General features: G+C 37.7%; 2 protein-coding genes across 6 annotated transcripts in view; both read left to right on the top strand.

The window, feature by feature from the left end:
* Positions 1-1,094, top strand: part of KLHL2 (kelch like family member 2) — a 66,575-nt gene extending 65,481 nt beyond the window's left edge. For all 5 annotated transcript variants that reach the window (XM_063310803.1, XM_063310805.1, XM_063310804.1 and 2 more), the window contains one exon: positions 99-1,094. In XM_063310803.1, coding sequence (XP_063166873.1) covers positions 99-127 — 29 coding nt within the window. In that variant the 3' untranslated portion in view covers positions 128-1,094. The remainder of the gene's footprint in view (positions 1-98) is intronic.
* A 1,015-nt stretch (positions 1,095-2,109) lies between these two features.
* On the top strand, positions 2,110-13,414 carry MSMO1 (methylsterol monooxygenase 1). Its single transcript, XM_063310281.1, has 6 exons — positions 2,110-2,164; positions 5,210-5,517; positions 7,925-8,073; positions 8,630-8,756; positions 10,289-10,443; positions 12,587-13,414. Exons 2-6 carry the CDS (start codon positions 5,260-5,262, stop codon positions 12,792-12,794), a joined length of 897 nt encoding a protein of 298 aa, XP_063166351.1. The 5' UTR covers positions 2,110-2,164; positions 5,210-5,259; the 3' UTR covers positions 12,795-13,414.
* The last annotated feature ends 850 nt before the right edge of the window (positions 13,415-14,264 follow it).

Below are 14,264 nucleotides of genomic sequence, written 5' to 3'. Positions count from 1 at the left end.
ATATGAAGCATTTTATGAACAAACATTCTAAAATATTAAGGAATGTTCTAATACAAAGAATTGAACTCTTGCATCTCTCTCTCTCTCTCTCTCTGTAGGTGTTACTGTTATTGACAAGCCATTGTGAATTGGTGCAGATATTTTCCCCCTTGATTATGCCCTAAAAAACAAGCTTTAACGAGTGGCGTTGAAGTGATTAAGCATCAGAGCACTTCTCAACTTGTAGCTGTGCACTGAGACATGTTGGAAACTGCAATTAAGGATGAAAATGAAGATTATTCCAGGTTGAAGCGAAGTGTAGCATTATTCCACAGTACGCTGCATCTACTGGAGATGTACAAAGCTGTATGGACCCTATTTGCTGGATTTCTTGACAAAACTCATTTTCCTAAGAGCCAGTCATGTTTCCTACATGATTGACTATGGATTTTTTTTTCCTAGTAAAAGATAAAGTAATGTGTTCTGGTGAAAGTAAAAAAGTACAGGTTTTTTTTTTGGGGGGGGGAAGAGAGAAATATCCATGAATAGTAGGTTTTATGCCTGGGTTGCTTTTTCTAAATCAACTTTGGTTACATTACAAATGTGTGCATATCTAAGCATAATTACCTTTTCTTTATACTTGTTTGGGACTTGCTGATACTATTTATAATTGGCATGGTATTCCAAAGTATGCCAGTGCTACATTGTAAAACAGAGGTGTATATTTTGATATCTACTAATGCTTTAAAACTGATACCACACAAAACTCAATTTAAAAATGTTTTCAACTTATATATTGGTGATTCTTATTCACCAAGATGACCTGTGTTATGTTTTGATGTATTTATCTTAATTGTAATTGGGCATGGTAATAATTATGGGTTAAAATGAATGTATGGAGTTGTTTTACTTGCATGGCATTTAAAACTCTTCTTGTGTAACTATATAAAAAGTTTCTTGTGTAACTTTAAAACTGTTAGCTGCTATTAATTACTATATTGTATGTGAACATATTTGTAAAAGAAACATATTAGACAACTGGATACATTAAATTTCACCCAAACTATTGTCATTTTGACCTGGTTTCTTTAATAAAAATTTACATACTTGCTTTTTTCAAAGTTTGGGGGTTGTCTTTTATCAAAGATCTGGTTACTGTTTCACTGGCAGATAGCTTCAGTCTGAGCAGCTCATTGAAAACAATACTGCAAACAAACTATGGATTTTATTTCTAGTACATGATTTGGTAATACCTAAGCATGGTGTTTGAATCTTTGGACTACTTCACTGGAGGGCTGTGCTCCTTAAGACTGAAAAATGGGCTGGAAGCTAGGTGTTAATGGTTCCATTAATGGGCGCATTCTTAAACTTCCATTAAGTTGAGTATCAACCTGCTTTTAAAACAGTACAAAGAAGTCGCAGGCTTACATTCTGAGAAATGTCAACTGCAGTCAGGCAAAACAGGTTGGTTGATACTAGGTGATGAGCCCTTCACATAAAAATACTCTTGAAAATATGATACAAGATGATCTAGGCATTGTGTTAATTGAATAAAACACGATTCAAGTAACAAAGATGTAAGAACTTGTCCAGTAAGATCCAATAATTGATTAACTACATCTGGGCTGCAAAACTCCTGAGATTTGTGGGTCTTTGGTGCCGGTTTTGCAGCCCAGATTGGGTAGTACTAATAGCGATAATGGAGCCCTCCTTTGCTCTTGCTTAGAAAAGCGAAATACTTCGTTTGCCCAGATAGTTTGAGGTATGCATTTTATTGCATTCAATATGTCTTCTGAGTGGAAGATTGCAGGACAAGATCGGCTTGAAAGCCTCCATTCCTTAACCTGCTTCCATCACATACCGATTTCATTTAAGCAAAAGAACACAAAATAGGAAATGCTCTTGCGGTCCATGGTACCTTCCCACCGTATCCCGCCTACCGTCTTTGGTCAAATCATCTTCTCTACCACCGAAATCTGCCCATTTTCACTCCATTCCTTCCTCCAATAGTAGTCTGAGTTGTCGAGCGAACGCACGCCTGACCATGACGATATCTCGCGTTTTAGCCAATCAGAGCAGCGCCACCTTTGCGGTTGTCGGGATAGTATCTTTCAAGAGATCGCGCTGAGGGTGAACTTGCTGCTTGTTTGCTGGGATTTTTGCGGAGAAAGCTGGCCTTCGCGAGGTAAGTGAACCCGACATCGCTTTAATGTGAATCCGTGGCTTTGCGGATCTGTGCCTTTCCCCGCTTTTTAACCTAATCAACCGTTCTTATCTTACGGAGGATGGAATTGAAGGAACAGTCCTTTCGAAGCAAGCTCATTGCCTTTCCTTTCGGTGCGTTAGCATATTACGCTTCCCCGAAGGATGACAAATGCCCACCGCATCTTTATTTGTGCTTGTTTTTCCTTCTGGCTTTTATGGGGGAGGGGAGCATTTAGTTGTAATGTATTATGGTTTATAGCTCTTTCTTATACATCTCCATCAGAAACAAAACTGAGGCTTCTGAATTTGGGAAAGGGAGATTTATTTGTTGATTGCAGATGAGTTGATAATGGAAAGATACTTTTTCCCCCAGATGACAGGACATTATTTTACTCATAGTTTTTGCCTGTTGTGGCAAGATAGGAAAACATCCAAATAAGGTTTACCTTGGTCCTGGCTTTTTCTCAAAGGCATGCAACACAATATATCTGTCCCCCATGTTGTTGTTGTTGTTTATTCATTTAGTCGCTTCTGACTCTTCGTGACTTCATGGACCAGCCCATGCCAGAGCTTCCTGTCAGTCATCAACACCCCCAGCTCCCCCAGGGATGAGTCCGTCACCTCTAGAATATCATCCATCCATCTTGCCCTTGGTCGGCCCCTCTTCCTTTTGCCCACCACTCTCCCTAGCATCAGCATCTTCTCCAGGGTGTCCTGTCTTCTCATGATGTGGCCAAAGTATTTCAGTTTTGCCTTGAATATCATTCCCTCAAGTGAGCAGTCTGGCTTTATTTCCTGGAGGATGGACTGGTTTGATCTTCTTGCAGTCCAAGGCACTCTCAGAATTTTCCTCCAACACCACAGTTCAAAAGCATCGATCTTCCTTCTCTCAGCCTTCCTTATGGTCCAGCTCTAGCAGCCATATGTTACTACGGGGAACACCATTGCTTTAACTATGCGGGCCTTTGTTGTCAGTGTGACGTCTCTGCTCTTAACTATTTTATCGAGATTTGTCATTGCTCTTCTCCCAAGGATTAAGTGCCTTCTGATTTCCTGACTGCAGTCAGCATCTGCAGTAATCTTTGCACCTAGGAATACAAAGTCTTTCACTGCTTCTACATTTTCTCCCTCTATTTGCCAGTTATCAATTAAGCTGGTTGCCATAATCTTGGTTTTTTTGAGGTTTAGCTGCAAGCCAGCTGTTGCACATTCTTCTTTCACCTTCATCATAAGGCTCCTCAGTTCCTCTTTGCTTTCAGCCATCAAAGTGGTATCATCTGCATATCTGAGATAGTTAATGTTTCCTCCAGCAATTTTAACTCGCATTTAGTCTGACCTCTCTGTCATGACCTTCCCATCTTGGGTGGCCCTTCACGGTTTAGCTCATGGCATCAGTGAGATGCTCAAGCTCCAGCACCACGACAAGGTAACGATCCTTTGCTGAAGGTCCCCCATGTTATTTTCACAAAAGTCCAGTGAAGTAGATCAGTGTTAGTGACTGGCTTAAAATTGCTTAGTGGAGATTAAAAGCTGCGTTTCCCAATCCTAGTGTCCTAACAACCAGGAAACACACTGAGACAATGAACTGGTCTCTAATATTTATTACTAGTACTTAACAAGAATCCTAACAAACTGAAGAAGCGTGGGAAAAACCCAGACATATAACCCCCAAGGGTTAAGGCGGTCCCGATCTGTGTCTCTTTGAATGGCTGAACAGTTCCTCAGTGCTACGCATGCGCTTGACAGTCTGGATGGGAGCCCCCTGCTCGCCATCCTTACTCATGACACCTAGTCAAATATTGCAAACAAACCTTGCTCACCCTGGTGTTGTTTAGCTGTAGATGTTGATGTTTAGAATTGTACTGCAGCACTTCTGGAAAGCAACAGGTAGGGAATACCACCTTACCTCATCCAAAATACTTTTACCAGTAAGTATTGGATAATTATATAAATTAAAAGAAGTCTGGAAAATTCAGATCCATGAGGTAGCTAATTACTTTTATCTTGGATCCATGTGATACCACCATCAAATTACATCCATCTGCACACAGTGATCCATTACAATTACTCATCTAAAACTTTTTGGCTCCTACATGTGTAAATTTGTGTTTTTCAGGTACCTGATCTGACACCATAGTCAAAATGCAAACCATATCCATATGCTCAGAATGTGGACAGTTATGAATCTCATTCTTTATGGATTTTTTACGTAAGATCTAGATAAAACTACTGCTGAAACTTATCTGCAAAGTTAAGTGGTAACAATCACAAATCTGTGTAGTATATATGTAATGGTTGCCTAATCCCAAATACTCAGTCTCACAAGCTCGAGCTTAAAGATAACTGATTTATTAAAGGAATAGTATGCAAATACAGAGAAAGCTGAGAATGAGCCAAAGCGCGTGAAATACAAACTAAATACCCTCGCTTCAAACCCAATTCCGCCCCTCACCCCACCATAGTAACCACCCCCTCCCAGGTGTTGGCAACCGTCACACATCGGCCTGGGAAAGCAACCTTGAATACATGTCATAACTGTCATGAGTAAGGATGGCGAGCAGGGGGCTCCCATCCAGACTGTCAAGCTCATGCGTAGCACTGAGGAATTGTTCAGCCGTTCAAAGAGACACAGATCGGGACCGCCTTAACCCTTGGGGGTTATATGTCTGGGTTTTTCCCACGCTTCTTCAGTTTGTTAGGATTCCTGTTAAGTACTAGCAATAAATATTAGAGACCAGTTCATTGTCTCAGTGTGTTTCCTGGTTTTTAGGACAATAACCCAAACATACATTCCTGCAGAACAGCAAGGAGATTACAGCCTGGCACGGCTGAAATTCCCCTCCCCGCAAATGACAGACACGGAACAGGAAAGTGACATGTGAAACGTTACGATGTATTCAAACCATTGGAACGATGAACATGACAATATACTGCTTGAAGAATTGTTTTATAGGATAAAAGATTAATATTGTTTTTTTAAGTCTTACCATTTACTGAGTTCTCTCAATAATTTGACATTTTACAGATTCATAGAAACTCTGTTGAGAAGCTATCAGTGTGATGTGCCAGAACTGAATGATGGCGAATAATGATAGTTTTGAGATACTGCACTCTGCCTACCTTGCTGTAGAATACGTAGACTCTTTGCTGCCTGAGAATCCACTACAACAACCATTTAAAAATGCTTGGACCTATATGCTGAATAACTACACTAAGTTCCAGATTGCAGTTTGGGGGTCATTCCTTGCTCATGAACTTTTCTTTTTTTTACTATGCTTACCTGGATTCATGTTTCAGTTTATACCTTACATGCAACAATATAAAATACAAAAGGTAAGATGGAATTTTGACATTGTAGGAGGAGAGCCATGTTAGTCTATAGTGACAAAACATCAGGAGGAATTTCGTAGCACCTTATCTGACTAACCAATGTTATTAAAATTCATATATTTTCATGATCTGCAACTCATTTCATCAGACTAATGTAGGATTTAAATTGGGGTGATGTGGGGGAAGAGAGGGCAAGACAGGTTGGTTAGGCAGATGCAGGTTACATATGAGATAGATTACCAGGACCTTATCAGTTGGCATTTGTATGCGTTAAAAGAACATTGTGTTTGTGGAGACTGAGATTGCTGAAACTTCTGATATATGCAAGTTCAGGAACCTCTCATTCAGTGACAGTTAAAGTCCTGTTTTTCCAAAACTGGCACTTTGGAATCTGCTGTAGAATGTCCTGGGAGGTTGAAATGCTGTGATACTATTTTGTTCTTGTTTTGAGTCCTGATGTCAAATTTGTGTCCTTTGATTCTTTTGTGCAAGGTTTCTCCCATTTGTCCTTTGTAAAATGCAGAGGAGCATTATTGGCAGATGATGAATCACATTAGAGGAAGACCATTTGAAGACACCCCTAATCTTGTGTGTATTTCTTGTGGCCTGTGATGATGATGTTGGTGCAAAATAGACATTTGAGTTTGTTGCAGAATCTGGGTCCCATATTAGCATCTTTATCCTATTGTTTCTTGTTGCTTGGAGAATCTGTTTTAGGTTGGGTGGTTGTATACAAGTATGGGCCTGCCACCAAGTTCTTGAGAAAGTGCAGTGTCATTGTCCAATGTGGGCTGTAACTTATTAGCCCTATGGAACACTCTTCCCCCAGAGGTGAGGCGGGCCCCCACTCTCACAGCCTTCTGGAAAGGGGTGAACACCTGTCTCGCATGGGGCATGAGGAGGAGTAACCAACCTGGGGTGGTTAGCACCCTGAAGATGCTCCATAAATTAAATTAAGAACTTTTTACCATCTATCCCTTGGAATATATTATTTATTTAAGGAGATTGTTTTATTGTATTGTTTTGTTGTATTGTATTTTAACTACTATTTATTCTTGCTTTATTGTGAACCGCCCAGAGTTGCTCTTTATGTGAGATGGGCAGTGACTAAATATGAAATATAAATAAGTAATGTGTTTGAGTGGTTTGAGCTGTGAGTTATAGATGATAAAGTGCTGTTATGTCGTTCTGTTTCTGTTGTCTATCTTTTAATAGCTTCTCCCCATGAATTGTTCTGGCCCTATTGATTTCTCTGTTCATCTTGTTGGATGGGTAGGTTAGTCTCCTGAATGCTTGGTTTAGTTCCATCAGTTGAGCATTTTTGCCAAGCCGATCAGAATAAATATGGCTGTAGTGTAGAGCCTATAGATGATAGATTTGGTGATGAACTGGAAGCATGTAGCCATGTATGGCAATCTGTAGATTTTCTGTAGGAAGAGTTCTATTGTGTAGATTTGTTATCTTGTCCTTGCAAAGTTCTGGTGTAGTTGAAATTCCAGGATGGAGATGACATTGGTGACAAACTTTTGTTTGTGGTAATGGATGCTGATCAGATAGTTTAAGTGTTTCTTGGAGAGAATATGGCATTATCTTTGACTGTAGTCTGTGTAGTATGTAGACTGTAGAGGTCCTTTCATTCCTTTAGGAATGATGCCATGCTGGTTGCATTTGGTTAGAAAAATGTCTGTTCCTGTGCCATTTTCTTTGTAAGATTTCAATTCCACCTGGCTGAAAATGGTGCTTCTCATTGTAAACACTGCAGGAGGAAAGCTGTGTTAGTCTCTGTTGGTAAAATATTGGAAGCTGTCTGGTAGCTCTATTTCTGTCTTGCAAATGTCATTAAGAACTCACTTCATCAGATTAATAGAGTGGCTAGATTTATGTAGGATTTAAATTGCGGTGAGGTAGAGTGAAGTGAAGGGAGAGATTTTGGTTATGCAGATGCAGTTACATATAAAATAAATTACCATTACACAAGTATAATGTGTTAAAAACCCACTGTGTTTGTTGAGACTTTCTGTGATTGCTGAAACCTTTAGATGTATACCCACAGAATCCTATGCATATTTACCATGGAGAAAATCCCACTGAACACAGCGGCAGTTACACTTCTAAGTAAATATGCCTGAGATTGTATTTTTAATTAAGAGAGTCACTATGAATGGGCAGTAATTTTCTTATCTCAGTAATTGGAACAAACATAGGCATATGGGGTAAGGGGCAAGGAGAAAAGTGTGTACCCTCCACCCTTTACCTGCAGGAGACATTGCAATACAAGTACAAAAGTGCAAACTTGTGATAACATGTTTTGCGATGTTGACATCATAGGAGTTGGGAACCTGTGGGAAAGATGTAATTAGTTTCCAATATGCATTATTTAATTATTTTTGTTTATTTGCTGCTGTTATAGGATAGACCAGAAACATGGGAAGGACAATGGAAATGTTTCAAACAACTTATGTTCAATCACTTTCTTATTCAGCTGCCTCTCATATTTGGTACCTATTTTTTCACAGAATATTTTAATATTCCTTATGACTGGGAAAACATGCCAAGATGGTAAGTAATATTCAGTTATTTTTCACTGTTAATTTGTTAAAAATGTAAATTTTCACAAATGAAAAAAAAATGTAAGTACTATGCTGATAAAGGACTGGGTTTGGGGGGGAAATTTCTATAAGTTCTGGCCCAAAATGCTTTCTACTTTCTGGTTTAGTAGTTTCAAATTGATTAAAAATACAATGGCAAGAGAGTGAAACCCTAATTTAACAGACTAGTTGCAGGGAGGCAGTGTCTGTTATTCCTAATTGTCTGTTAAATTGTGGTTTTGTATTTATTCTACAAAACAAATACAAATGGAATAGATTTCTTTATGCATGATGTGAATGGAAGCCTAAGAGTTATGTTAAACATCACATAAACTACACCATATGTAACTCCTATGTTTTCTGTCTTTCTTGAGCAACAATTTATTTTGCTGTGCTTGTTGCTCCAAGAGGGGAAAAAAATCTTAATAAAAGTTCTGTGTATGTTAAATGTGTCAGGTTGCTAATCTTGGTCACTGGATAGGTTGTACTAATATACTAGTATCTCATAAACTGATTTTCTTTTAAAGGTTTGTGATACTTGCCCAGTGTCTTGGATGTGCTGTGATTGAGGATACCTGGCATTATTTCTTTCATCGACTACTTCATCATAAGAGAATATATAAATACATTCACAAAATACATCATGAATTTATTGTACGGAATGTCTTCAATATTTGGATTACATAGTTAAGCTGTAATCTTATACACGCTTATCAGTAAGATTGTTCCATGCAACTCATTGGGACCTGCTTCTGTATATGATTGCAAACTGAAAGTTTCACTGCAATGGGCATATATTAGTTAATATTTTTGGAAATAGGGAGAAGAAACCAGCAAGTTTATTATTTATTTATATGATTTCTTTACTGTTCTGTCATGTGAAGTGGTTTGCAAGAGAAGGGGAAGAATAACATCACAGTAAACCAACAATATTTTTCTTTGTTACCTATTAGCATTTTTTTTTGGCTAGCCTGTTATTAAACAAGAAGCATATTGTTTCTTTTTGTTAACCTAGAAGCCTTTTTTGTCCTTAGCATCCTTCAGCAACCATAGCTCATTATGCATTTTAGCTTTTCTGATACTACCTCCACAATTTGGGCTATATTGGTAGGAGTTCAATTGTGCAGCCTTTGGAATTGCAGTGATACGTCTTAGCCAGTCTTGGTTCATCAAACACTGTAATATAATGGAACATCAGATGCATTTCTCAGGATGGGCATATCTTCTATAGTGGTTGTAGCTTCAAATGAAACAAATTACAATCTGAGAGGATTCTATTAGCTTTAGAAATTTTTCCCTGGGTTTGTAGTAACTGTCACATAAATTGCAAACAGAATAAGCTGCACTATATTTTGTATGTTTTATGTATGCTCTATTCTATTTTATATTTTATTTATGATATATATTTTAGCTTACCTAAAAGGTCAGACTATCTGTCCACTAGACTAATATTGACAACACTGGCTAGCAACATTTCTGCAAGATCTCAAAAAAAAAAAAAATCCCTGTCACTTGATGCCTTAGATCCTTTAAGTGAAGATGGACAGAGATTTTCTGCATACTCTACCATTAAGATAAATCCTCTCTCCAAGTTCCAGCTTCCATTTGATATTTTTAAAAAATTACAGTGTAAAACATTTTATATTGTCAGCTTTCCATGAATAACTGATTTCCGTCCCTGAAATAACAGTAAGATATTTAGTTTCAAGCAACCTCTTCAGCGTGATCTTTCAAAAATGTTCAGGAAAACTTCACTGAATACATGTTATATAAGTTTACTGATCTGTAGAATCTTCTCAGTGTCTCTTTAAGTCACACAGTATCTATGGTTATATAGCACCCACTGCCTTAAGGAGCTATCTGGAGTTAACAGTAGCAAATATTCTTACATTTAGAAATGAATTAAATTTATTCAGTTCTGCATTTCCTGAAAGTTAAGTGTGAGTCCAAGGTTAGTATATGGGAAGAAAATCACCTGGAACAATATGATCATATTCATGCATGCATGCATGCATATGTATGTATGTGTATGTATGTATATATGTATGTGTGTGTGTGTGTGTGTGTGTATATATATATATATATATATATATATATATACATACATACATATATATGAAATATTTTCTTCAGTATGGATACACACATATATATACACAATCTTTTTTTTTAATACTTTTCCTCAGGCACCATTTGGGATGCAAGCTGAATATGCACATCCTCTAGAAACTCTAATCCTTGGAGCTGGATTTTTCATTGGAATAATGGTCTTCTGTAATCATGTGATTTTGCTGTGGGCATGGTTAGTTTGCCGTTTGATAGAGACCATTGATGTTCACAGGTAATCTTGTCTTACTTAATTATGATTATTTGGGCTCACATTCAGAAATTTAAAATCATTACTAGATCAGATTTTATCACGTGTGTGTGTGTTCAGAGAGAGAATGAGAACATGTGTACCAGTTTGGTCTAGAGATTAAGGCACCAGGCTAGAAAGCAGAAGTCTGAGTTCTAGTCCCACCTTAGGCATGAAAGCTGGCTGGGTGACTTTGGGCCAGTCCCTCTCTCTCAGCGCATGTCAGGCTTGGGCAACAATTGGTCAATTCCTGTCACAACCAATGGTTCAACTTTTGGTTGATCCGAAAAGCAGACCCTGCACCTACAGCAAAATGCTAGGATGGAATGAATGTATACATATACATATATAAACACGTACACACAAACACACACACCCCTACCAAATAATGTACGGATAAAATTTAAGAACTCCCTGTAAATGGTCTTTTTTTAGGAATCTTCATATAAGGCTGATAATCCTAGGCATATTTATGTGGAAGAAAGTTTTAATTGAAATTAGTGATTCTGCATATGATTAAATATTCTTAGGATTGGTTTGCACATATGTATTTGAAGAAATAGTCACCAGCTTCTTAGTGCCAAGCTTGTAAATTCTTCTGGTATTCTTTGGACAAGAAGTTTCTCGCTACTTAAACTGAATATAGTCAGTAGTTTTTGACATTCAGGACAATTGTATATCCTCATCAATTTCAGTAGGAGCCTCAAGTATATATATATTCACACTGAAATTGAAAAACAATAATAAATGTATATGCCACCCGACTCCCAGCAACCATGAGCAGTTTATGAATTGTTAAACATTTAAAACAAGAAAACAATACAAAGTAAAAAAGAGCAAAGATGGCAGAGGTAGCAATCCCAGTTGGGAACAAAGAAAATCAAAAAGAAAAGGCTCAGTTGCATTTGCCAAAGGCCTGGGTGAAGAGCCAGGTCTTCAGGGCTCTTTGAAACACCAGTTGGGTGGGGGCCATTCAATTCTTGGGGGGAACCTTATTCCAGAGAGTAGGTACAGAGAAGTCACACACTCAGGGTCCCTATAGATGGCCTTGTTTAATCGATGGAACGCGAAGCGTGCCAACCCTGCCAGATTGGATTGGCTGGGCAGATACTATGGGAGAAAATGAAAAAGAACGAGAAACACTCATGCTTGACTGGGTGTGAAGGTATGTGTAACATAATCACCACATATAATTCATAATAGTATGCTCCTTATCTCTTCTCAGAGTTGAGGAGAAGTAAATTCAATATTTTATTCTTCTTCCTGTTATAATGGTGACAGTCTTTGAACAGGCACATAATTGTTCTGGAATATATATATGAAATTATTTAATGGACTAGTACAAAAATAAGAAATATTCTGTAATACTTTCCAAAAGAGGACTTTTAGAAGATTCAAAGCCATGTTGATACTGAAACAAATAAATGTCTAAAGCCCCAGTCATATATTCATTTACTCATTGAATTCACTGGGACTTACTTCCAAATAGACACAGGATTCCATTTCAAACCATTGTTGTTGTTTATTTGTTCAGTCGCTTCCGACTCTTTGTGACTTCATGGACCAGCCCACGCCAGAGCTTCCTGTCGGTCGTCAACACCCCCAGCTCCCCCAGGGACGAGTCCGTCACCTCTAGAATATCATCCATCCACCTTGCCCTTGGTCAGCCCCTCTTCCTTTTGCACTCCACCCTCCCTAGCATCAGCATCTTCTCCAGGGTGTCCTGTCTTCTCATTATGTGACCAAAGTATTTCAGTCTGGCCTTTAATATCATTCCCTCAAGTGAGCAGTCTGGCTTTATTTCCTGGACTGCTCTATTTTTATGGACTGGTTTGATCATCTTGCAGTCCAAGACACTCTCAGAATTTTCCTCCAACACCACAGTTCAAAAGCATCTATCTTCCTTCTCTCACCCTTCCTTATGGTCCAGCTCTTGCAGCCATATGTTACTATGGGGAACACCATTGCTTTAACTATGCGGACCTTTGTTGTCAGTGTGATGTCTCTGCTCTTAACTATTTTATCAAGATTATGAAGTTCAAACCATTAGCACTAATTAAATTGTAAGGAAAATGTAAGAAATGGCTTCATATTATTAAAATATGCATTCAATTATTTTTCTTTCTAGCGGCTATGACATTCCTCTGAATCCTTTACATGTGTTGCCTTTTTATGCTGGGGCTCGCTTTCATGACTTCCATCATATGAACTTCAGTGGCAATTACTCTTCAACATTCACATGGTGGGATAAACTCTTTGGTACTGATTCGCAATATAATTCTCACACAGAAAAAATGAAGAAAGAGGAACTCACAGTGGAAAAGAAGATGGAATAGATTTCCCATTTGCAACACTATTTTGGGTATCCAAGAGGCAAATGGCTGCCATTTTACTTTTGGTTAAAACTAGAAAACTTAACACATTGCAATTCAAAGCAAATACAGCTTTTAACAAACAGCGAAGCTTGGATGTGCAGCAGGAAAAAACATTAATTGATGCATTTTCCAAACGATTGTGCTTTTTCTATCCTATACATAAGTCAAACAGATACAGTATATATTTAAGAAAATGTTAAGTATGACCTTATGCTTGAAACTATGTTAAAAAAATGATATATGTTAAAATTAAACTGAGGGGTTGTTTTTTTTATTAATGTCAGCCCTAAAGTTTAGAAAGAGTAGCCACACTGGGTTCACTAAATAAAACTTTTGTGGGAATCCCCTCCTCAATTAGATGTAAAAAAGATTTTAAAAAAAATCTTAATTTGCTACGAAGAAAATTACTTGGTTTTTACTTGGTTTACTTTTTACATGGTTTTAATAAATGTTATTGTAATCTGTATTGCACATAACTGTAAATTACTGATGTGATTATTAAGATAGTTTGTCTTATGGGTAGCTGTTGGTTGATTTTTCTCATGTTTCCTGTACAGCAAATAAAATCTGATTGGGGTTCAGGCTATTATTTCCTAGTTCCTTTTTCTAACCTATCAAGCAAAATAAAAATTCTCTGACTAATATTTGTGGGTGTGAATTCTTAAACATTGACTGTCCATAGTTATGTCTATATAAGATTTCTTAGAAGTTATGGTAATCATAGTTTGAAAAGCACCGTGTTCATAGCAACCATTTTACTTTCTGTTACTACACAATGGCAGCTGCTTAGGAGAAAACGTGGCCACTGAAAGTCGACAGTGGAGGCCATGGAGGATGATTTATAACTTCCAATCTTTCACATACAGTCAGACATATCTCTAGATAAGTTTATGGTGGAACTGTAGGAACTTTCCTTAGATTATACTGGATACTTCTTGGCTTTCCTGATTTAGTATGGAAAAGATTAAATACGTAAAATGTGCTTAATCTGGATTCTAGCTTTTAGAAAGTCCTATAATTTATTCTAAAGACATCTACATCTGCTGTACAGGTTGGGTAGGGTGCAGACAATGAAGCTGTGTAGCTTTGGGGCAGACAGCAGTGTATTTGTGCCAGCATTTTCTAATTCTGATGTCCTCTCAAAAGTAGCGCTTATTCTGTCTTTCTACTTGAATATAATAAAAGTGATTTACAGTTTAAAACAGAATACATATGGAAGGAGCTCCTGGGGAAAATATTTTATTTACACAAATGAAATCAATTGAAGGAAAAAGAAACCTACATCTGAATATTTGAACACAACAGGATTGGCTGGGGTAACTGCATTTCCTTGCAAGAGGTGCCTTATGGTTTTGAACTACACAATGTTTATTTGTTGTTACGGTTTTATTTTTTCAAGATGTCAAGATGCGACTTCAAGCTTCCTTATCT

This window comes from Candoia aspera, chromosome 8, assembly GCF_035149785.1.
Source record: "Candoia aspera isolate rCanAsp1 chromosome 8, rCanAsp1.hap2, whole genome shotgun sequence".
Classification (NCBI taxonomy): Eukaryota; Metazoa; Chordata; class Lepidosauria; order Squamata; family Boidae; genus Candoia; species Candoia aspera.
Note: the sequence above shows the minus strand (reverse complement) of the source record. Positions and strands in the feature narration are given on the sequence as shown.